Source organism: Priapulus caudatus, unplaced genomic scaffold (assembly GCF_000485595.1).
Source record: "Priapulus caudatus unplaced genomic scaffold, Priapulus_caudatus-5.0.1 Scaffold156, whole genome shotgun sequence".
NCBI lineage: Eukaryota > Metazoa > Priapulida > Priapulimorpha > Priapulimorphida > Priapulidae > Priapulus > Priapulus caudatus.
Genome location: NW_014577217.1, coordinates 615,921 through 641,820, shown reverse-complemented (window position 1 = coordinate 641,820; position 25,900 = coordinate 615,921). Strand labels below are relative to the sequence as shown.

The following is a 25,900-nucleotide window of genomic DNA, read 5'->3' as shown; positions in this document are numbered from 1 at the left end:
CTCTCCCTCCTCTGTCTGCTCTGTCTGTCTGTCTTCACTCTCTCTGTGTCCTCTGTCTCTTTGTCTTCTCTCTCTCTCTCCTCTCTCTCTCTCTCTCTCTCCTCTCTCTCTCTCTCTTCTCTCTCTCTCTCTCTCTCTCTCTCTCTCTCTCTTCTCTCTCTCTCTCTCTCTCTCTCTCTCTCTCTCTCTCTCTCTCTCTCTCTCTCTCCCTCTGTCTGTCTGTCTGTCTGTCTCACTCTCTCTGTGTCTCTCTGTCTCTTTGTCTCTCTCTCTCTCTCTCTCTCTCTCGGGGTTGCAGCAGCTAATAGCAGTTAGATCGCGGGTAGGGGAGAGGCTGGACAGCGAAGCGCAGACGCCGGGCCCACGGCCGATCGATCGTGTAGACACGCATAAAGGCTTGAACTTCTGCCAGCAACATTGCGAAATGAGACAAACGGCGGCGGTTGCGGAAGGAAAAACCAGTCAGAGGCTGCCACCGTGCTACGTGCTATCGATCTGTGATCGTGCGCGCAGTCCATATACCTGTTACTGGCCAGCTGCTACACAACTGTACACCTACGCTCGCCGAGCAATGTTCGTGATTTCGCAATTTAACCCCCCCCCCGTCCTGTTTACTTACTACCTGTGCGATTACGAAACACCTCATATTGTTCTGCGTCACTGTTAAGACATTAACTTTCCGCGGGAACAAAACATCAGGTAAGCATACCGCATACGGGATATCCGAACATGCGTATTCAACATTGGGTAACAACTGGAAATTTCATATGAAGTGTATATATAAATTCAGGAGCTAATAATGACAAATGTCTCGCATGACATAGGACTTTGTCATTATTAGCTCCTGATATATTGAATTCGTATTTGACGTGAACCGATGCACATAGCACATGGGTTATAAGCATGAAGAGTGTAAACACACGAGCAGGTACATAAATCACTAAAGTGCATAATGACCAGACTATTTACTTTGATACCGCAAACAAAGCGAAATATATCGACCAACCGATTTGCACATATATGCGTCGTATGCGCACGCACATAAGAAATAATAATTACACAATACACGTTTTCATAGGCTAGCATCCGCCCAATAAGCATCACTACCATGAAGACGTGGAACGTACACAGAAGACGCCTATATCTGCACACAAAGAAATCAGCCAACTCCCCACTCCCAACACTCATATCACACACACGCGCGCATCCAAGCACGTACACAGAAGACGCCTATATCTGCACACAAAGAAATCAGCCAACTCCCCACTCCCAACACTCATATCACACACACGCGCGCACGCACGCACGCACGCACGCACGCACGCACGCACGCACACACACACACACACAATCAGTTCGATTGAAACGGCCCAACTAATCGCGCTGGCTCACGCACGCACGCACGCGCACACACAAACTCTCCCCTCTCTCTTTCTTTCTTTCTCTCTCTCGCCCTCTCTCTCTCTCTCTCTCTCTCTCTCTCGTCTACAGTAGCTGTGGAATACAGTACAAAGGCGGAGAATGTTCGCGAACCGACTCCCGGACATGTATATAGCCGTGTAGTGGTGAGCATGGCTGGTGAAAAAACCGCGTAGCCACCAGCAAAACGCACGCACGCACGCATGTACACTAACTAAGAGACGACTACAACGCACGTCGCAAATGCTCCGGTTACAAAGTCCGCACAAAGAAAGCGCGCCGATGATCACATGATGACGACTGAATTTGTCACGGCTAGGAATGCAAGCATCGGGTGGCCAGCTGTGCGCGTACGCTCGACCGTGTACGATGGGGCGATGCACTGCCGCCGTGCCAGCAGCTACTTTTCAGAGATGAGATCATCGCCTATACATTTTCGGTGAGAGCCAAGCCCTTTTAGACAAACGAGCGGCGGGGGCGAGCAACATGGAACGGCCAGATTCACAGGAACACGGCTAGAAAGCGAAAAAGAGAGAGAGAGAGAGAGACAGAGACAGAGACAGAGACAGAGACAGAGACAGAAACAGAGACAGAGAGACAGAGAGACAGAGAGACAGAGAGACAGAGAGACAGAGAGAGCAAAGAAGAGAGAGAGAGAGAGAGACGAGAGAGACGAGAGAGAGAGAGAGACGAGAGAGAGAGAGAGAGCGAGAGACGCAAGGAGAGAAGACGAAGAGAGAAGACGAGGAGAGAGCTGTATGACCCAACGTCGCCTGTCTATTGCCTGCCTGCCGCCTGCCTGCCTGGCTGTCTGTCTGTCTGTCTGTCTGACTGCCTGCCAGCCGTCTGTCTGTCTGTCTGTCGTCTGTCTGTCTGTCTGTCTCGGTCTGCCTGCCTGCCTGCCTCTCTCTCTCTCTCTCTCTCTCTCTCTCTCCTCTCTCTCTCTCTCTCTCGCTCTCTCTCTCTCTCTCGCTCTCTCTCGTGCGTGCGTGCGTGCGTGCGTGCGTGCCTGTCTGTGTGTCTGCCTACCAACCTGCCTGCCTGTCTGTCTTTTTGTCTATCTGTCTGTTTCACCGCCCGCCTTCTCGCCTGCCTGCTTGCCTGCCTACCCACCCGCTTGCCTGCCTGGCCGCCCGCCTGTCTGCCTATAGGAAACTATTTAGCGATGCACGTCGCGGTGACGAATTAATGGCAACCAAGACGATTGAACTTGGACGCGACCGCCGCGCGTACATGCGAGAAAGTACGTACCTCGCCTGAACGACAGTCCCAGCAATTGAACAAGTGGAAGTCGTTGTTATTGATCACGCTAACAACAAGCTATACCGCCTAGGAAACGTACGTCTCCCACAATAGCGCGCCTTGGATCGGATCACGACAATGATACTTGCATACTGATGCTGCGTAATTCCGGCTCTGTAGGAAAACTGGAGTTTTTCGCACAGAAGGGACGACATATATAACTACATACATACGCACATGGCGATGACTCGCAGGCGGCATGGATCACTCGTCATCGCATGTCTACATCGCCGCCACACGAGCGCCTGGCCCTATACTGCTCCAGTATTGCGAAACAGTGCGCGCGTATTGGTCAACGCACCCGGATGACGGGCGAGTGTCGTGACGTAACACGCGCGTGGTGTACGGCACCGCTCGCTCGCTCGCTCGCCTCCTGTCTGGTGTAAGGTCGTAAACGCTCCAACTCATCCGCCTGTGTTAGTTGCAACATATACGTCGTCATTTCGCCACGCACTCATCATGTCGTCGTCGTCGTCGTCATCATCGTCATCGTCATCGTCATCGTCATCGTCATCGTCATCGTCATCGTCATCGTCATCATCATCGTCATCGTCATCATCATCGTCATCGTCAGTGTCGTTAATGACGGAGAGCCGAGCCATCGCGTGGGTCAACGTCACCCCCGCGTGTGTCATATCCTCAATCATTATGTGCGGCCATTCGTGTCACATGATCGCAGCGTGGTGCGGCGTCCGCGCCGGCATCTGCCTCCGTCGGCCGTCATACGAAAATCCCGCTTATATATACCGGCTGGGCTGGAACGCCAGTGAAACAAATCACAGTCGCACACAAGCAGAGAGTCAATAGAACCGAGGGAAGATGCAGCTTAGATGCTGCTGGTTGCCTGCGCAGTAACCACCGTTCATCACGTGCAGCGGCCGTGCGTGCCCGCCAGCGCCGCGGGTCTAGTCTGTAGACAAGACTGCGTGCGCTGGGGGAGTAGAAAAAGAGGGTGCAGGACTTACAAATCGTTGTCGACGCTGAGGCCTGTGCAGCTCATCCCATCCATGATGCACCCCGAAGTAAAATGCCCCGTTCCAGAAAGCAGACGTCTAACTCTGGTACCTATTTGCCGTCAGATCAGTTTCCCCGTCTCGCGCGCAGCCGCGACTACTGTTGCTGCTACTGCTGCCAGCTAGTATATCGGCGGTGCTATCTCCTGCAACTGCTACTGCTGCTACTGCTGCTACTGCTGCTGCTGCCGCCGCCTGGTCAATAATTAATACTGCATTTTACTAGCGCTGCGCCGGCAGTCTGCCGTCTGCGCACTGCCGTAGACGAGACGTAGCAGACGAACTGTGAGGAAGGCCGCCGATCGTTTCGCAATCGCGCTGTCTAGTGACGCGCGCGCCGCGTACATAGCAAGCATCATTTACTAGAAGGCTAAAAAACTAAACAGCGAGACACTTCGGCGAGCGAGCGAGCGAGCGCGAGTGCGCTCTGACTAAGATTCTTTTCGCCGAATCGGCTTTACAATAGAATCTAATGAACAATAACTATATTGCATATACCGTGAGCGCCTGTGTACCTAGCTCTAGTATACTAGATCTACTGTGCGCCCAGACACACACACGGGCAACTACGCGTACATACATGCACTGCTAAGAATATACTCGTAACGCGGTAAACATCAAGGATACTGTTTTGTTTAACTAGAGCGAAGTCTTCATTACAACAAGAGCACATAACTAGCATACATAACAAGCCGATGAAAACTTCCGAACATACCTTTGCGAAAACTACACCAACCCACCGCTATAGATAGTACGAGGCGACAAAGATTTCACGAAGCATTCGTTATCTTATTAAATTCATCGCACACCGAAAAAATGGATTCGCAGAACGACGAAAAATACCGCCAGACCAACTATACACGAACGGCGGCATGAACACGGTAGAACACAAACGGCACAAATGAAGCTCGCACGGTAAATTCTAAACTTGACAAGAAGATTAATATCGAAGCTTCTCCAACGCTTTGCGACCGTCTCGGCGGCGGCGGTGGAAGTCACTCACGGGCTTTTATCGCTGCTACATCGTTCGGCGGAGACTGACAGCGATCCACTGCCGCCGGGAACGACTTCCATCCGACGTCTGCTGGCGAAAAGTCCGTCAGTGCGTGCGTATCTGTGTCTATGCGTGGGAGATACACGCTACATGTGCCGCCGGCGTGGTGACGTGGCGAGACACGTTCGCAGCACGTCGCCTTGCCGATGCCCAGCGCGTGATGACGCTTTGTTGGCTACACTTTCATATATTTATACCTGATTGAGGAACGTCTACTTGCAGCAGCGACCAATCACGACTCGCTCTCGCGTCCCTCCGGTAAATGCCAAAAAGTGACTCACTCCCGATACTCGATCCCGCCCGTTTCCGATCGCACCCCCCGATTGGTCACACAGACAGCCATGTCGGGTCGTGAATGCGCGATGATTTCAAAGTACCGGCTGAGTATTTGTCATTCGTCTATAGATAAGGGCGCAGCTGTTTTTAAAAGCACCCCTTCGTCGCTGCAGCGAAGCGATATCGAACGATTTTTTACGCGATTCCGGAATGAGTGGCTTGAACTCGCGTCTGAAATAATTCATGCTGCTCAAATATGGCAGAAATCGCAGTCTTCGTGTATACGCGGAGACTGGTTTGAATCGCCCGCGCATCACGATAACGGCTGCATGCGTACAATTCAGAGAATCATCGCGAAAATTACATCGCGGAGAGGGTAACGCTCCCTATAAACCAACCAGCGGGTGTATTCCTTTCTTTCCAACGGAAAACGTGGGTTGTTTACCGCGGCGGCATAATGTGTATACTCATGCACGCCCGCCAGTGCTTCTCAGCGAGTGGGCCAAGGTTAATGCACCAGTTGAAGGCAGGCCTATTCACTGGTTTGCCGCGCGCGCCACTGATTTGTTCCAACGAACTAAAAACTAAACTCACAGCGCGCACCTCGCTTTCTAGAAAATGGAGGCGTATTAGAGAGCATTGCACAAAAGGGGAAGAGACGCGAGTGAAGAAAGAGAGAGTGCGCGAGGGAAAGGAGAGAGAGACAGAAGCGAGAGGGAGAGAGTGGAAAAGAGAGAGAAAGAAAGAGCGCCAAGGTAAAAGAGAGAGAAGAGAGAGTGGGAAAGAGAAAGAGCGAGAAAGAGGAGAGAGAAAGAGGAGAGAGAAAAAGTGAGAGACACAGAGAGGCGTATTAGAGAGCATTGCACAAAAGGGGAAGAGACGCGAGTGAAGAAAGAGAGAGCGCGCGAGGGAAAGGAAAGAGAGACAAAAGAGAGAGGGAGAGAGAGAGAGAGAGAGAGAGAGAGAGAAAGAGAGAGAGAGAGAGAGAGAGAGAGAGAGAGAGAGAGAGAGAGAGTGGGTGGGTGGGCGGTTGGGTTGGGGTGAGTGAGCGAGTGAGTGGGGGAGGGAGTGAGTGAATACGGGAGGGAATATTAGGGAATGAAGCAGGATCGGAAAACGAAACGAACATCTCTGGGATAGTTTTCGTAGCTGGAAATGTTACTCAATTTAAAGTTATAACAATAAACAGTAAGTGTTGTATTCATTGATAAACTAGCTGACTAACGGTATGGCGAACTGGCGGTAGACGAGATTGCAAATTAAATTTGAATGACTTTTCATCAGAATCGCCGTTTTACTTACATTGAGTTTATATGTTTGTCTATTTCGCCTTGTTTTTCACATTTCAGTCGATATACGCTTGTGATATTTGTAACTCATTACATTTTAATTATTTAAATTTTTATTTGGTTTGTTTTACTGTTTTTCATTTTTATTAAATTACTTTGGCATTTTACATCTTTACTTGTGATACTGGTTTGTATTTCTACTTAGCACATTATCATATATAAATAATTCAGTTATATAGAAGAGTACTCGTACCAGTAGTGCGATATAATGCGGGCAAAGTGTAATGATTGCAAGTGGCCTCTTTTTATCAAAAGCACGTGGCAATTTTTTGCACACCTGCTTGGCAGTTGGCATGCCATTGCTGGGAATTGTGTAATGAATGACAGGCAGACCTTGAAACGGTATACGCATACGAGTTGCCGTAAACTCTGTGACGAGAGAGGGGTAGTGGGAGTAGGAGAGGGAGAGGGAGAATATGAGAGATTTAGAGGGTCCAAACGAAAGAAAAAAAGAGCGGGAGAGAAATAGGGAGAGTGAAAGAAAGATGGGGAGATAATGCAAATGCGATTATAAATATGTTATTGCATAGTAAAAATAAACTGGCACTGCTGGGAATTTAGACCAACTATCTTTTTAAGTATTATTCTTTCGATCCGCGCGTTTCAGTACGCATGGACTAGTTTCGTTATTGAGCAACAGCCGTCCATGGACCATAGGGCACTGAACGATACAGCTGCCTTAGGATCAAGGAAAGGAGAGTGAAACGCTGCATTTGTACCTTGGACTAGGATTACAAATCGGTACAGATGAACGTGGCACGGTAGCAACGCCGCACAGAAGGTCGCTCTCGTTACTATACATGAATGTGCTATTTTTCGGCAAAAAAGACTTATTGTAGTGACAGGTGCAACAAATAGCACTGACCCAAAAACGGAGGCATGGAATGAATACCGAACAAAACTCTGGCACGCGTCGCGCACTCGCGAGAGAAGCAAATCAAAGAATTAAATAAAGCAACTGCCTTAAGTTGGCGATAGCATTTAAAGGAATAATAGTTCTACCTAATCCGCACGGTTGACGATGTACTATAATAACTGACACGTTTTGTCGTTTATAGGCATATAAGCATGCTGTAAAATTCATATTAGTTTGTCCAATTGCACTGCTGATTACCTTACAAACCAGACCTTTGAAATGTTTATCAACAACCGAATTCAGTCCGAATTTCACCCGGCAATAAGCCAATAGACAGTACCGTGATCACGTGAAAACAGTGGTAGGAGTAGTAAAGATATGTGTCCCGAAGTGACGAACCGAACATGCGTAAATGCGCGGTGCAGCAACCCCTGATACTACCGCTTCGGCGGTTGCGATTCGAATTGTAAACAACTGCTGATGACGACGATGTTCAATTGAGCTTCTTTTTTTTTTATAAGTAACCAGCAGTTAAATTGGACAACCCGATATGAAGTTGGCAATACGGTTATAGACTTATAAACAATATATATACAAAGTGTTAGTTATTCTAGCATTCGTCAACAGTGCGGATTGGATAGACATGTTGGGCTTTCAAGCGGTTATATTAGCAGAAATTACGCGCTTGTGACCGCAATTATGTAATTATGGTCGGTTCATGAGCTAGCGTGATTAGCACTTTATAACAATAGCATGCATGGTGCTCGCCTTTCTCACACACTCACAGCATCTCTTTGTACGTCTGCATCTCTCTCTCTCTCTCTCTCTCTCTCTCTCTCTCTCTCTCTCTCTCTCTCTCTCTCTCTCTCTCTCTCTCTCTCTCTCTCTCTCTCTCTCTCTCTCTCTCTCTCTCTCTCTCTCTCTCTCTCTCTCTCTCTCTCTCTCTCGCTTTCTCTATCTCTATCGCTTTTTCTCTCTCCCCTCTCTCTCGTTATATATATATATATATTATATCGCTCTCACGCTCTATGGAGACTATAACCGTTAGAGGTATGTAGGTGGTGCATGTATGTGTGCGTGTACGTGTGTGTGTAGGTGTAACGGAAGGTCTAGATAACAGGTGTGCGCAAAAGTGTAAATATCCGTAGCAGTGACACATAGGGAACAGTCATGCACACGCGCGAGTGATATATATATATATATATATATTCGTGTGTGTGCGTGTGCGTGCGTGTGCGTGCGCATGTGTGTGTGTATGATGGCGACTACACTTCGCCATAACACCAATGATGTCTGAGTAAGACCGTCTAAGTCCGAGTAATGATGTCTGAGTCCGCCATAACACCAAGATGTACGAGTATAATGCAATTCGAAGCAGCTATTGATATAACAGCGATCTCTACAAAATTTCATTTGACATTTAGTAACATTTAAATGTCCGTTCGAGTTTATTGCTTTAGTATTTTATGCTGATCCATCACAAAAACGCATTGGTTTCGATTAGCAGTTAATTTTATATGTGCGCACTGACGTCATTTTTCAGTATAATAATCATATTAATATTATTAATAATAATAATATTAATAATGATAATATTAATAATAATAATATTAATAATAATAATATTAATAATAATAATAATAGCTTTTTAGCAATCTATTAAACACCAGCTGCGAATAAATTCAGAAACTACTCGTGTGCGCCTGGCGGAACGCGTACAAACATGTTGACGCTACACTTATAGTATTTACAATTGCATGTGATCTGCGCCTGCTCTCGGGCGCACCCTTCCGCTGAGATAAAGCTCGCCTCGGCTCGTGTGCGGGGGAGGAAGCTAACGGCTCACAGATGGCCTAGCAGTAGGGACTCCGTCGCCTGCTTTGTCTAGAAGAAGTACGTGTTATCCCGAATTCTCTCCCGCCGAAAACTCAATGATACTCTCGAGTAGGAAATTCGGAAGCTCTTCTAGTATGACGTTGGCACTGCCGTATCACTGTCACTGCTACTTTGCCCTACGTGTGTATATAGTACACACGACTGGGTTTAAACACACACTGGACGCACAGTGCGACAAATCGCTCCCTCGCTCTTGTTATGACAAACACGCTATCCGGCGATTGTCCCCTTTGACGTTATATTCACCTCTAATATGAGAATAACTAATAGATGGACGTATGCGCGCGGAAGAAAGGAGGGAGGAAGAGAGAGAGAAATAATTAATGCGTTGCTTTCAGTCACCGTATAACACATATCATATACGCACATTCACACACATATAGGGAAGCCTATTGCTACCTATATCTTTACTTATCTGTCTTTCGACGGTATTACACACACGCACGCGCGCACGCAGGTACGCGCACGCACTTACGCACAAACGCACACGAGCACACATACGTGAACACACGAACTCACAAACACACTACACACACAAACACACTGAAAGAGAGAGAGAGAGAGAGAGAGAGAGAGAGAGAGAGAGAGAGAGAGAGAAAGAAAGAGATGCGCGCACACACACACACACGCACACAAACGAGCACACACGCGCACGAACACGCAAACATACGTACACGCACACACTATAAAAGAAAGAAAGAAAGAAAGAGAGAGAGACGCACGCACACTCGCACCCACGCACACACACGCACGCACGCGCACACACGCACACACATAAATATATTGTCTTACCAGTAATTACACACTCCATGGGATCGCGTAATCACAGAATTTCAAACCCATTTAAAGGCGAACGTTATTTTTCTCGTTGAATAAATTTATTGCCTTTGTAACAACTGCCGCCTCAGGCGTAACGGGTGGACAGACACTAGGCATGCGACTGGAGTCGGAAAGATGTCCAATTGTGAGAAACGCTTTCAGTTCTAGTGGAAATTCAAGAGGGATCAAAGCTGAATGGCATGAACGAGTTTTCGTTGATAGTTTGCCGGAAACACTTTAGACCTCCTGTTCTTACACGTGCTACTGTATTGTGACCAGCTGTCGTTATTCATGCGTAAGAAAATCTAAAGAATTGCATTCTAATGCGGCGGCATCCAACAGTCATTATGCGCTCAGGTTCCAGTAGCAGAAAAACTTCGTCTACATCGTTAAACGCAGAGTACCGGAAGTTAGTTAGTAAATTAATTTCGCGTGTTCGTAATATGATCAGCTTGTGTAAGAAGACTGAATTAGCAGCCGAGAACTGGCTCTGCAAATGCCACATCTAAAAGTAGTGTATTAGTTTATCAATCATAGCCCTGTCACAAAAAAATAATTGTGTATCTGATATACTAAGCTATATCGATAGTGTTGGCGATATTTGATATGATGAGCGAACCTATATCTCATATATTATCTCACCATTATAAGCGCACGCCCGTCTTCCGAAGCGCACATGCAAACTTCAAGTAATTCAAAGTAATGCATTGGAACAACAACAAAAAAACAAATCCAAAGCGGTTATTAAAACAACTGCTTATACCAATAAACGGGCGTCATAAACTAATCAAATCAGCCTGCTGGTGCTTGCAACGGATACAGAGCGGGCGGCGGAATGCGCCCATTATATTACAACACCGCCTGTATATAGCTTGTGACTAAGACTTCTGAGAAATCACCTATCCCTAACGCGGGCATTCATGTTGGAGCGCAGGTCGCAGGTAAACGCTCCCAGCACGCTAGAGCGGATGTTCTTTATCTATATTCGGGCGGTGGGGTGGTGGGGGTACATCGGCGGCCTGTGTGGATTTTTTCAAGCGCGCGTGTTGCTCGCTGAAAGAATGTTTGGTATTCGAGGAATCGGTCGCTTTAATAGTTTATCGTCGTTAGCTCTGAGCGTCATCGCTGAGCATCGGTTCGTCCGGGACAGACAGGTGTTTATTCGAAATTGAATATACAGACCTTGCCCTTTGTTGGCCGTCGTGCAACAAAGAAAGAAAAATTTAGTGGAAACACGACAAAATAACCAAGCTGTCGCCTTGATTCGCCAGCGATTTTGAAGTTTTAGGTAATGCGCCGATTTTTCAAAGACGCACAGGTGCTCAAATAAAATTAGCAGTGAAAATATAATCCTGTTAATTTTGAGACACAAACATCGGTAAGGCACAGCAGATGTCCTGTACGGTACGTGCGTTGCATGAAAAGAAACGACTAGTGAACACATGAACACGTCGGCGATGTTTTACTGCAAGAACCGCGAGGTGTCCATTTCTGAACGTCACTATAATTAGCATATTTAGTCCGAGTCCTAATTCGTCTGTTAACGAAATGACTACGTGCATATACACACATGCGTGTTCAGGCTGTCCGCGCGCATACGCGTATAGAGACGCGTGTGCGCACGCGCGCGCATTATGACTGCGCTGATGCAGGTGGCACGTTTCACTACTTGCTCTTTGTTAGCGCTCCTTGTGTGCTGCCAGCTAGAATATATACGAAATTCTCGGAACGTGGTGGGGGGTGCTTCTAGCACGGGTGTGGGAGAAAATTTGGATTAACTAGATGTGCACCACGTCCCTTGCGGACGCCGCCTTTCTGCTGCGAACACAAGTTCGACGCCTGTCTAGGACGTTAAGCCCATATAGTGTCTGTGATCGAACGCACAGATGCTTTGCCCGTATGTGCGCCCGGCCCGCCAAACGAACTCTCAGGAATTCACAGTAGTGCGGGTATTCTTCTACGCACGCGTACCGGCCACCCGCTCGAATGCACCGGCAAACATAGCCCGGCGCTCCTATTTTGCATTACAGGCTACACACACATCGCGGGTGAAGCAACTAAAATAAACACTCTTTGTATTTATGACCTTCCGAAACCGATCCCTGTCTGATGTATATGATGTATATCGTATGTTTATATGCTGGATATCTTCCATGTAATTTGTTTATTTGAATCGCAAGAAATAACTTATATACACGCTCACGTCTATGCGCAACGAATGTAGTCTAATTCTCGCTATTTCATCTACTACTCACGTTGCCTGCCTCAGAAATAATATACTAGTTCTCTATGTTGCCTGCACTCACGCATAACCTAATAATCACGTGCGAAAGTGTGTATTGACATCTTCCGGTGTTGATAATTATGTCTGTTGTAATATCGACCCACGCTCTCATTCCTTTCTCGATTTCACCATATTTTCCCACTTGACACCATAATTATGTGTGAGAATCATCATCTTCAATCGCTATATCGATTCTTTTTTTCTCTGCATTTCTCGCCTGTTTTTCTTCTACCTGCGTTCTAGCCATTCCCCTTCCCCCGATTACACGCTCTCTCTGTCCTTCATCTAACTCCGCTCCTCATGCAATTTTCCCATTTTATTCACTTTTGGTCATTTGTCGCGCCTCAAAAACGCTTGCCATATATATTGCGCTTGTATTTTATTCTTCATAAAAGTCGTGTTGCATCTCAATCTATCTCTAATCGTGCTTTTCTGGCTGAATCACCAGTTTTCAGCTTTATCTCTCTTATCAGCTATATCGCTATCCCCTCTTTTGCGTCATCTTTCGACAAATACGCTTCGGGTTTTTATTTTCGTTATATAGCATAAAGGCTCACGTTTTCGCGATGCGGAGTAAAAGGCGTTTGTAATACACGCGCGTGCGATTTAAATTTTGTTGGCCGTTGACGTTGGATCGATACGTAATTGGCCCTATAACGGCCACGTTATCTTCGCAGTGAGAACGCATATATGCTTGACAGCCAAGGAGTGGGACTACGGGGGGTAAGCAGCTGATTTCACCAACAGGTGCACAGGTGGTCTCCGCCCTTCATTTTACCTTGACGTGCCTATGACAACTAAATAGGACACACGGGTCGGGCCACGGCGTAGGGACACTCTAATCACAGAGTTATGCACCAGAGAAAATGACATCTGCAGGTATATAGCAGCCAGCCAGCCAGCCAGGTGTGATGGTGGATGGAGACCGATTTGCTACGCTGCGCGCACGCCTACAATTCGCCAGAATGCGAAGCGGCCCTGAAATTAATATAATGTCGCTGCCCAAACGAAAATCGAAATGTTTACGAGAATTCCGGACGAGTGCAAATAAAGGGTTTGCGCGCGTGTGTGCATGTGTGCCAGTCAATGGGTGCCAGTGAGTGGGTTATGTGCATGTGTGTGTGTGTGTGTGTGTGTGTGTGTGTGTGTGTGTGTGTGTGTGTGTGTGTGTGTGTGTGTGTGTGTGCGTGTGCGTGTGCGTGTGCGTGTGTCAATGGGTGCCAGTTAGTAGGTGATGTGCATGTGTGTGCGTGTGCGTGTGCGTGTGCCGTGTGCGTGTGCGTGTCGAAAGGGTACCAGTGAGTGGGTGGCGTGTGTGAGATTGGGGGGGAGGGGGTACACCTGCGCGAACTGTTACGCTGATGGAAATCCATACATAATCGCGGAATATTACCTCGCCTTAACACTTCGTTCTACACCTGCGGGCACAACAGTGAACAAACTAATAACTTTCGTGAAAACACCTGTGGGCAAAGAAACGGAAGAATATCAAATGTGATCATCGGAGCCGCTTGCCCTTGGTTATAAACATATTAACAGCTGCTCACTTCCGTTTGTTCTGGCCGACAGAAAATTAACCCCATAATCGTCTATTTATCTGTCCCCACTCGGTAAAACACAAAGACATCGCATGGGCGCGTACAATCCATATGGGTGACACCGCTTGCCACCCATGGTTGACAAGGACTTTTCAGCAAGCGGCAGAATCTGATATACAAATCGTCGGCCGTTACGTGTACATGCGACATCTGTCCATATGATAATTCGACACGTACGGCCGTTTACTCATTGTGTCACACAGACGGCTGCAGTGTGAAAGGGCTCAAGTAAAAATATCCGTGCACGATGCGTATTGGACGCGCATGCGCGTTCGGGCCTGCGCATGAACGCGCGTGCGTCGGTACGTGCGAGCGCGCACGTCCAGCGACAAACGTGATAAATGACAAATTTTCTCAAAAGCGTGCAGGTGGCCGAGACTCAGTGAAGCCTGTCACATCTATGTACGCCGACGAGCGCGTCGTTGATTTATCTCGCCATGAGACCATGATGATCGAACAGCAAACAGGAACCGCCTCCGAAACGCGGCCCCGAAGAAAACACCTGGCGTAAGCCTCGTGAGAATTCTCGTACTCTGGTGATAAGCTAAAGAATTTCCTCCAAAAAATAACCAACAGTAGGAACAAAGAAACGGACAAAAAGCTACGAAACAGCGAATAACTGACAGCCGCGACACCCGTATTGACACAGCCCAGTGATGCATACGTATAGCCAGCTTATATAAAGGAATGAATAGGAATAAAACAAACGTGTAACAACAAACGGTACATAGACAACAGCTGCATGCAGATGCGCACCTCCCACATCGGAGGCTAGAGAATATCATATATATAGGCTTAAGCTAAAAACTTTTCTAATTCTACCCGCGCATCCCTCACAGATATGTGCGTTCAAAACAGAAGCAGAACAGTAGCAACGTCATTATTTTACTTTATTTCGCTTCGCCATGACTAAAACAGAATGAGCGCGCGGAAAAAGCCGTCCGCTGCCGGGTATCTAACCGCGATCGGATGTGCACATTTCCGTCGGTCGCGCACCCTCTACTCTGACAACACGGCGTAACGCCATAACTCAAATATCGATTGTGGCAGTTGCGCGTCTTGTCAGACTTCAGTGCCTGTCACGAGTGCGCTTCTGTGAATCCAATTTCCAGAAATCCTCTCCCAATAGTCACAGACAGCAGGAAGTTTGCCTCTTTCATTGCCCGTGTACGCGGGTTACCTTCCCGGTAGAATATCCTGTGCTAGAGGTGACGATACATTATGATACGAGTGAAGTGTTCCCGCGGAGCCTGACGCTGCATGTAGCAAGTAATGCTTACCAACTAACCCCCTTCTCCAAGCCAAGCCAAGCCAACACATTCAGTTTTCATGCGTAGCCCGCCAGGAAACGACAACAACTCTCTCTACAGGCGTACGTATAACTGCGTGTAGATGATACTCCCAACCAGTGTTCGATAATACGCTGCAGGAATACGAGTATTAGACCGGTACTTGCTCTAAGGAGAAGACCGATATTATAAACGCGCTATGGAGTATAGGTACAGATTTATGCGAGAGTTTTAATACTACTTATCGATCAATATAGTACTCACCGATAGTGCTCTCAGTTGGATGGCATTTGGTAGAGGTGCGTACGTCGTGCGCATTTTGTTACCGCCATATTCGAGGTATTGAGGCTATAACGAATAATACGATGGAAAATGGTGCAGGCATGACGCAGCATGAATTTGGAGCAATGTGTATAGGACGTAATTTAAACACACCGTGTTATGTGGTTAAATCAGTAACTATATAATGCGAAAGCTGAATAAGAAATATAATACGAATGCTATAATGCGAAAGCTCATAAGAAACTGCTGCGATAACACTCTATCGGCTCTATCGATGCCCGCGTCGGATCTACTCTGAGCCCACTAAAACACTGTTAGATACATTTTGCTAAACCTCCAGCGGGCAATGACTTATATTTTTGGCATTCGAAAATATGCCAACTCATGTTCTCGTGGTTAGGATTGCGCAAGTGGGCAACATGTGACGCGTGCGCATTTCACGCGGTAGGCGATGCAAGCATAAGTAGCGACGTTGCTAGACAACCGTCGCCTACGAAAAAAAACACTAACGAGATCAAACGCGGTCTTCGGTTGACCACTTTTATACATGCCAGCAATGAGAATGAAGGGCTGCGTGAAGACTCCATATTATGAATGAAACGTGCGAATCCAATCGTTTGGTGACCCGAAACAAGCACATCCCATGACTCTTACTTCTAGCTGTTGATATACGAGACGGCCAAATAAACTATAAAATGTCACCATATAATCTATTACTCTCGCATTGTATGGATATGAATATATAACTCAATGAAACCTTTCACGAATCACTTCCATACCTGCAAACGAGTAAACAATGTTAATTGGGGAATCTAGTCACGTGATAAGCAGCATGCGCCCAAGTGGCGTGATATTAGGCTTACCATTCTTCAGCGATAGCGTCTTTTAGATATCCCAACTCGGATGATGATATGCACAGAGTGTATCGGTTTGATCTCCAGTGAAAATTAGTGCAGGCAAACAAATGAATGATTCACATCGACTACAGCACCAGTTGCACTTGAAGTTGACACCTTAATAGTACATGTATAATATTATATATACATAAACTCCACGGCATCGACGATTGATTACGAGCGTGTTCTATTTCGTATAGTCTACTTCGAATAATTGCTCATTGCACGAGCTGACTCTCTCCTGATGCTCTCTGAAGCTCTGCGCTTTTAGTTTGTTGGCTTCCTCGTAGCATCATTGTACTTTTATAGAGGCGAGGACGTAACGTAATAAATTATGAACATGAGAATACTCATCGCTGACTCAGAGTTACTGTGTGACTAACTCAGTGAGTGTGTAGCGTTAGTTAAATATGTCGCGTCATGCGACGGCTTTATTTCGTAGCGATTCCAAGAAATGGGCTGAATCATTGATTCATGTCTGGATGCTAGCCAAGGAAATTATGCGCCTCACATCCTCAGCGTGCTGCTCATGACCGCCAAAGCAGAGGCCAAAGTTATCACCTACCGCCATCTATAGGCACATTAAAATACTTTCGTTTAGCGTTTGCCTTCAGCTCTTATGACCCACAATGCAACGGTGCGCATATTTGTATGAGTATGGCGGACGGCAAGTCTCCCGACTACGATCAAGAATCGAAATCCGGCGATACCACTGTGAAAGTGATATGTCTAGGTGACTCCGCTGTTGGAAAATCAAAGTATGTAGTTTCTGTCTTTATTTAACTGTATAAAATAATTTTTAGTATATCGTGTCATTCAGTTGTCGGTAGGCCATTGTCGTATCCATGATAAACAATGCCCCATGAATTTATAGCGCCAAGAAACGGTATTGCTAGGGTTAGAATAGCGACGTATATTGACGTCAGTCACACAGCCTGGTCGGGTTAATGAATTTATTGAAGCTTGGGCCGTGGCACTCATTCACTGACTAAACTGTGTCTACCATTTCACTACTAGTACTAATCGCTGGTGCCAAGTGGTGGTGATCTGCCTTTGATATATAACTATAACTATAAGTGCATTGTTCTAGGTGAATATGGCGCAACGATCGGAAATGTTATATGATGCCAATTTGTTGGAGAGTGGCTGGGTAGTGACGCTGAGAGGGTCTATGTCCCACGGGGTACTGCCGGAACGTACCCTGGGTACGGTCCTGTATACCTGAACGTACCCTGGTACTATCTAATATGCCGGACCGTACCTCGCCTACTCCACTAACCATTCCAGGGAGTCGCTTACGCCTACTCCCTAACCCGAACCCTAACCCTAATCCTAACCCTAATCCTAACCCTATTACCCTAACCCTACCCTATTACCCTAACCATATCAAATAGTGACCAGGGTACGTTCCGGTATGTCGGACCGTACCCAGGGTACGTTCCGGCAGTACCCTGGGGGACATAGACCCTATGAGCGGTAGTGACAGTGACATTGACAATGTGTTACTGTTAGTGTTACTGTTACTGCAGTGTCACTGTTAGTGTTGCAGATGGGGTCGTTGTCGTATGAGGTACTACAGATATGTACCCGAGGTAGTTTTAGGTTGTTTAGTATTATGTTGAAATATTTTTATATGAGGTATGTTTAGGGTTAGGGTTAGGGTACACTGCTGTAGTACAAGTCTGGTACACTTTGTGTATACATATATGTACCTCATGTACATATCTGTAGTACCTGATACGACAACGACCCCTGGAGCGTTAGTGTTACTCCTACACGCAACCATAAATACATACTACTACTACTACTACTACTGCTACTACTACTACTACTAGTACTACTGCTGCTGCTACTACTACTGCTACTACTACTACTACTACTACTACTGCTACTACTACTACTACTAGTACTACTATTACTCGGTATTAGTACTACTACTACTACTACTACTACTACTACTAGTATTACGACGCCACTTGTTAACCTGCGACAGACTTAATCTCCTGCACAGGGTCAGCGCTTTGATGGTAGAGTAAAATAGTGGGATAAAAATTCATTACCTTGGCATTTTGGATCAAGGATAGTTTGGGACCCCGCAAATGTGTTTTCGTATTTCGGTTAAGTACATAGAGAAACAAAACTTTATGAAGCAAGCCCTTAATAATTTCTCTTTAATTTTTTGCAGGCTTGTGGAGCGATTTCTGATGGACAATTAGTATCCTTATCATTTTAAATTTAATTGTATGCCTAAAATGTGTAAAATAACATATGGCTCAATGGTGGGTGATTAGTTTTTAAACACCAATTACAGGGCGAGCTTTGGTAGTGTTGTTTCAGATGGCCTAGACCATATATGATTTTTTTCATTGCATAACTGGTTGCTTCAGTCATATATTGGCTATATATATTTGCATCTGGGTTCTCTATGCCTATTTAGATTTTCATAGCTTATCACTATATAATGTCATGTAGTCTGTTTATTTAGTAAAAAGCAAGTGGTTGGCTTTATGTTTCAACAATGGGGAGATGTGATCTTAAGCAGGGGGCACACGAGCGAATGTTTTTTGCTACATCGAACGATTTGGATATGGCTTCGAAAATTCGCTCGTGTGCCCGCTATATCGACGGCGACTGAGTACGGCAAATCCAGTCGCGCGATTAATCGCACATATCAAACATGTTTGATATTTTCGCCCGATTTTGTTCTCACCGGCGATCAGATCGCCGAGAAAATCGCTAGTGTGCCCAGAAAATCGCTCGTGTGGCCATTGTGGCGAGCACAATCGAGCGAACCCATTCTTAGAAACCAATCAGAGTTTGCAGTAATGTCACGTGATAGAAAAATTTGCACATATTCACTCTCCAACTCTCAACAAATTAGCGTAAATTCCTCGGCTTTTCCGGTGCATACTCCAGCTTTTGGACCATGAGATTCGATTCAACCAGCAATTTCTTCGTATTGAACGCCATTTTAATAACAAATAAATTGCAGCGACCATAGCAAACCTTCGCTTGCTGGACGGCGCCATATTGTACAGGTCACATGATTGATGGATTTGTAGGGTGCATTGGTGTAGGGTCTAGAGTAATAATCGCAGCGTGTGCCCGTTTGTGATCGGGCGTAAAATTTCGCTGACGATTTATGATCGCAGTGATCGGCGAAAAATATTGCTCGTGTGCCCCTAGCTTTAGAAGTCCACGGCTGTAAACCTTTACTACAACTGCTACCTGGCTGTAAGTATAATTGACAGGCGCTACATGGTGGAATTAATCTGTTTGTGGTTTGTTATATTACATCATGTAGCTCAGGCTTCAGAAGCGGCTAGTATGTGAACTATAGCAGTTAGTGTATATGAATTATACTCATAATCGTATGACTATTATATATGGGCCATCTAGATGACATAGCCTGTAATGTTATCATATTATGTGTAAATTGTAATGTGATGTGTAGACATGGCTTCTTTTGAGTATTATTCTAGTCCATACAGCAAATATCCCAATAATAGATCATGATATCAGTGATTGTTAAATGTCATAATTAAATTTGGTTTACATATACTTGTGTATAAACAGTACAAAAATTGCAAGGTAAATAAACTAGTAAAACGTAATAATTTCAGACCGGACTGGCCTCGTTTGGTTTTCATTAAAAGTCTTTGTTTGCATCCAATGATGGTGATGCATATATTTATTGCAATTCTATATTTATTGTGATTCGTGAGTTATAGTATTTACTTGATGCAATATCAATTGCAGTGACATACCAATCTGCAATTTGAAATTAGTTCATGATATATTCCCCTACATATTGCTCAAAAAGAGTATTCAAGTATCGTTTTGGTCTGCATAACTAATTTCAATGATTGGAAGGCATATATATGTCAATGTTTTGCTGTGGGTACCATTCTATTAATTACTCATCAGGATGAGGTTTAGATTTACACGTTATTATCAAGAGTTCCTTCACCTGGAGCTGTTGTGTATAAAGGTGTGGGCTTATCTCATTTGCAGTGTGTGCAATATATTAATCAGTGCCTCGTTAACCCGGGCATGCTATAATAAGTAGCAATTTATTGTTTAGCAGTGTGCAGTAATGAAGTAACACCAGTGTAATAGTATACCTACGGTCGTGAAGTAATTGCAATATGTTCCGCTGAAAGCCTGGCGATAATTGAGTCAATTTAAACGAGGCTGTACACGTGTCAGCTAAATGGCTGCAATTGAACACGTGAATGTTATCGATCAAATTTAGGCCCCTGGTAAGAAATTTTAGCCAACTATTTACAGGACATTTAAAGGTTTTTTCAAGTTATTTCTGAGTAGTCGCACATGCGTGAGGGGAGGTCGCTGTAACCTGTGGAAACAATGTAAAGGTCTCATGTGCTCTTCTGAAGTTCACTTTTGATTTTTAAAGTCGCGAGATTAGTATAATGTTTTGAGTGTTTTGCAAAGGTGGTGAAGTTTGGGTTAATACGATCTATAGCCCAGAATAGCATCAGATCATTACATTCATTGGTGACTAGCCAGAGGCAGTGCCTTGGCTGTGTAATAGAACAGCCTTTTCTTCAAAATACCTTCAATGCATTTCTGTTGTATTTTTGCCAAGTGAAGAAATATGGCTGTTAGATCGCTTAATTAGTTGTGGTTATTTTCCACCGTAATATGTTGTTTATGTGTTTATGTGATGATTTGTTCCCTCCAGGTGTTCTTGTTAAAGATAAATGAACCAATATCAATGATTACCAATCATTATTACAGGCTTTTGAGTTGTGGGGGAGTATTGCATGTTCGCGTTCTTGTGACCTCGATGGAAGGGAATCTAGAAGCAAAAATAAGTTTTTGGTCCTTAGTGCCTGTTTTTCAGTCAACCACAACAACTTTCGACGTATGCTCTGACGTTATTTCGATACCACACGAAACTAAACGAAGATAATGTGTGTGTAGGTAAGTAGAAAAACGTGCTGAATTTTTGAAATAATATTAATGACCTTCCGCATAACATTAGTGATGAGTCTGAAAATGACAGTGAAGATAAAAATTCAAACCACTACTTGTTAGTATACGAGGGCTTCAGCCTCCCTAACGGCGATGTAAAGGTGATTAATTATCAAGTGATAGCAGGCAGGCAGTGGGCTTGAGGCAGAACACAGGTGATAATGAGAATGGCTGCTATAGAGAGTTTGTGCTAAAGGGGTTGTAATGCTGTGCTGGGCATGGAATGTTTTATGAGACAGTAGTATGGAAGTGAAGGCCAACAGAGCCTACAGTGCAGATGTATGTGTGAGTGCGTGTAGGACGAGTGTTTACGACAGGTCTGCCAGCGAACTAGTGGGATATCGCTGAATTTTGGTTATGGTGTGTTACGTATATTTCTTATTTATGCAGATTTCTGGGACACGGCCGGACAGGAACGGTTCAGTAACATGCACCCGTCTTACTACCATCAAGCACATGCATGCATTCTGGTATGTCCATACTCTTGCTTTACACTATTCCCCATGCATAATTGATTGGAGTCTAGGTGAGAGTGCAGTCTGTATATATGCAGCAGCATAGAGTTCGGCTGGCATGTAAACCATGTACGAGGCATTACATAGCAGAATGATCAGCTTGCACTTAACGAGCTGCGATCAGAGATGAGATGTCCCAGTTCTGTTGCACAGGTGGCTTAATCAATCTAATTACTTATTACATTTTAATGATGAAGAGTCTGTTTGCGGTATATGAGCTGTGTCTGAGTGGGTTCATTAGAAGCGATCCACTTATGATTTGTACTTGAGTCTTGTGGGTACTTTACCAAGGCTTCTTGTTACAAGGTGGTTAAAAGACCATAGCCAGCTATGTTGTTGTTGCATTGGCGTGTTGAATTTGTTCCTGCTATGCGTCTATACAAGATGAAACATGTGATGCATGTTTACGTTTTTGTGTTTCTTTCCCATAAATATTCTTGTATCCACACGTGTACGCAAGGTTGTATGTGTTGTGTGTTTGCGTGTTATGATCACGTACGTACATGGTTGAGCTATACAAGAAAAGCTGCCATGTTCTATTTAATACAGAATATTTAAGAATAATTTAATTTTCAATATGAACTTTAATGCTTTGTTGACACATGCCTTTCGTCACGTGATTGCCATTACCTTATATTGTGCGTGCGTGCGTGCGTGTGTGCGTGCAAACGTGCGTGTGTGCGTGCAAACGTGCGTGTGTTTTGCGGATTGGACGTGTGGAATGTGGTGGTGATGTGATGTGGTGCCTGTTGTTCTCGTAGGTGTTTGATGTCTCGCGAAAAGTCACATACAAAAACCTTCCGATGTGGTTAAAAGAACTGAGGGACTACAGGCCAGAAATACCCTGCCTCTGTGCTGCAAACAAAATAGATGGTAAGACGTACATGCAGGCTGAATCTATTACTTACCAAACATTAAGCTTTTGTCACTACTATTGATGAACAGATGACGACTTGATTTTAATACATACTCGCGTCTACAGCGGCTGGTGTATGTGAGTGCGTGCGTGCGTGCGTGCGTGCGTGCGTGCGTGCGTGCGTGTGTGGGTGCATGCATGTATATGTGTGCGCATGTGTGTGGGTGAGTGCATGTGCCTGTGTAGGGGAGAGTGCGTGCGCCTGTGTGGGGGTGAGTGCGTGCGCCTTTGTGGGGATGAGTGCGTACGCCTTTGTGGGGGTGAGTGCGTACGCGTATGTATGTGAACACAGTATTAGTATCATTTGCACTGTGCTTACTGTTGAAGACAGGTAAACTGTTTCTGTATTTTTATAGTATAAAGAGCTCTTGGATGAAAATACATGTCATGTCAATATATCATAATAACGTTGTGTATGTGGTTCTTTGACAGTTGATTACAAGATAACACAGAAAAGCTTTAATTTTGCCAAGAAGCAAGGCATGCCATTTTACTTTGTCTCCGCATCAGATGGGACCAATGTAGTCAAGGTAGATGAGTTACAGTAGTAACACAGTTACTTGTGAAATCCTATGAGCATTTTATCTGACTATTAATTTATGCTTAATAATCTTAGCTATCTCGGATGATTGCTTCATTGCTCCACAATGTGTAATTAATGCTTGTCAAAGATATTCTTTACGAGTGTTGTAATTGGTTTACTAAAATCGTATTGCTATCGGAATGGTGCTTCGTAGGCAATATTCCATTGGTTAATATTTCACCTGTATTGCCTGCTAGAGTTACATCTGCTGCGCTGTATTGATTGTGAAGCTGTTGCAGCATTAACCCCCAGACAGTTCAGTACTCACAGCATCCGTAGGTGGGTGTGTTACCTAGGCAGGTTCGATTTGTGTAATATCTGTATTACTATCACTAATCAGGAGTGTATAATATAGATAAAACATAACTAACTGTTTTAATAACATTACAGTAACTAACATAATGTACTGTTACTAGGTTGCGTGGTTGGTACACCAGATAACTATTAGAGACCCTCTTTTTACCCCCCTCCCCGCTTCCATTGGTTTTATAGCATCTTCATAGCATCAAATATTTAGTGTCACTGGTATTGCATTAGACAGAGGCATTCTACATGAGTTGTGATAGCAAGGTCTTGAAGGAAAAAAGGATCTTCATCGTTCCAATGCGATATGTCTGATCATGCTAGTAAAAATACAGTATAAGGTCAAATATCGGTCTAAGGTCAAACGCCAGGTTTCAAGTTTCCCGCTGTATATGGAGCCATGCGGTCTTCTTTAGGTTAATGTTACTGTTAAGCACGCACAACTTAGATGCTCTCTATCGCTTAGTGGAAAAGGTTCACAAATTTATATGAACATGTACTTGATCTGGACCTTTGTAGCATATCTTCATTGTGACGGTAAAGCATGCCTGTATATATACCGTATCCAGTTCAGAGTATATATCCTCGCTCAATTGCTTACATATCCTTAAAAAGACTGCCATTTTTTGAAAGCTGCTCTGTTCCCCTTGTGGCTGGCAACGCTCATGTCATTAACACGTATTTTTAGCGTGGTAAGAGAGGTGATTGCATGAACCCTTGGCAGCTTGTGCACTGCATTCAGAGTCTCAATGAAAAGGGGGACTCAATTGTAGAGCATATCTATGGATACTAATTTTCTTCACAGAGTCCTTTCAAGTTAAAAGCGTCTATGGATAATGCGGGTAATAATTTTTTATGTGTTCCCCTGAGCAGGAAATTTTACGTTTCTGGCCGTTTAAATAATCATAAAATAAAAACCATTTGCTTGTTTGTAGTCATGGAACCCAAGTTTAATAAGTACGGCTCCTGTGGTTTATGTAATGAATGCAACGTCCACTGTCATATACTCGAGCTGAGTCAATAATTTTTGCACAGCCATCTCTTGAAAATATAGTACGGTACACATTCTATTGTCCGAAATTCTGAAAATCCAAAAGCTCCGAAAACCGAAAGTTTTTTCATGGAGGTCGTCTGCACACCAAAGCTCACGTTTGGCTGCACAAGGTTCACTGCAGAAATATGAATGTGTTTGGCATTACTCATACATATTGTACTGTAAAAAATGAAATCTGTAACTCTAAAAAATTCTGAATTCCGAAACGTGTCTGGTCCCAAGGGTTTCGGATAATAGATTGTGTACTGTAATTTTATCACAGTTATTGCCATCATTCATATTTAGCCTTTTTTTTAATTTTCAGTTATTTAGGGATGCTATCAATGCAGCCGTAAGCTACAAGAACAACTCTACAGACTACATGGATGAAGTAATGCGAGAATTAGAAGTATGATATGTGATTTATTCATTCTAAATACATTTATAGGAATTATTGCATAAATAACTGCACAATTGAGAAAAATATAGCGAAATATTGTCTCACCTAATAGTGAACATGTTACTGATTACTCCAGTATAAAAATTACCATGAGTTTTTGCAGTTATGGTATATAAAATAGTAATTAATACAGCCACGTTCTTTTTCAAAGCGACAATTTTCTTGAAATCGGCAACCATCATACAAAAGTGCATCTTATTGAGTGACGTAGTGGTTCTAGATGGGTACAACATCTCTATTGCTTAATTCAAATTACCATAATTACCAAATTACCACGTAAAAGTACATGGACAGGGTCTCACGAGAAACAAGTGGCATCATTATGTAACCGCGTCAACGTAATGTAACCAAGCGGATTTCAACCGTATATTTTTGTTAAAATATTGATGTACGACTGTTCTAAGACATGTTAGCTTTACTTTAGATACTTGTCTTGGTGTTATGCAAGCAATACCAGTAAGTATTGTAGTGGTCGGAAAAATACGAGACCGGTCAGAAATATTGTTTGAAATCATTACTTTAATAGATAAATGTTCACGTATGGAGCTAAGAGACAGTGAAGCAGGAGAGTCAACAAGCCCTCTTTGTCTAACAAAGAGAGAGAGAGAGGGGGAGAAAAGGCGAGAGTGCAGGAGAGAGCATGTGAGAGGGAGGGAGGCAGGAAGAACGAGAGAGCGCGTGCGAGAGAGAGAGAGAGAGAGGGAGGGAGAGAGACGGGGAGAAAGGAAGAGCAAGAGAGAGAGAGAGAGAGAGAGAGAG

At 44.6% G+C, this 25,900-nt stretch overlaps 1 protein-coding gene across 1 annotated transcript in view; it reads left to right on the top strand.

Annotated features, from left to right (window-relative positions):
* Positions 1-16,983: 16,983 nt before the first annotated feature.
* LOC106806363 (rab-like protein 2A) overlaps positions 16,984-25,900 on the top strand; it is a 13,320-nt gene continuing 4,403 nt past the window's right edge. The window contains exons 1-7 of the mRNA XM_014808275.1: positions 16,984-17,091; positions 18,519-18,548; positions 21,201-21,280; positions 21,722-21,801; positions 22,608-22,719; positions 23,195-23,292; positions 25,007-25,090. Coding sequence (XP_014663761.1) covers positions 16,985-17,091; positions 18,519-18,548; positions 21,201-21,280; positions 21,722-21,801; positions 22,608-22,719; positions 23,195-23,292; positions 25,007-25,090 — 591 coding nt within the window. The 5' untranslated portion in view covers position 16,984. The remainder of the gene's footprint in view (positions 17,092-18,518; positions 18,549-21,200; positions 21,281-21,721; positions 21,802-22,607; positions 22,720-23,194; positions 23,293-25,006; positions 25,091-25,900) is intronic.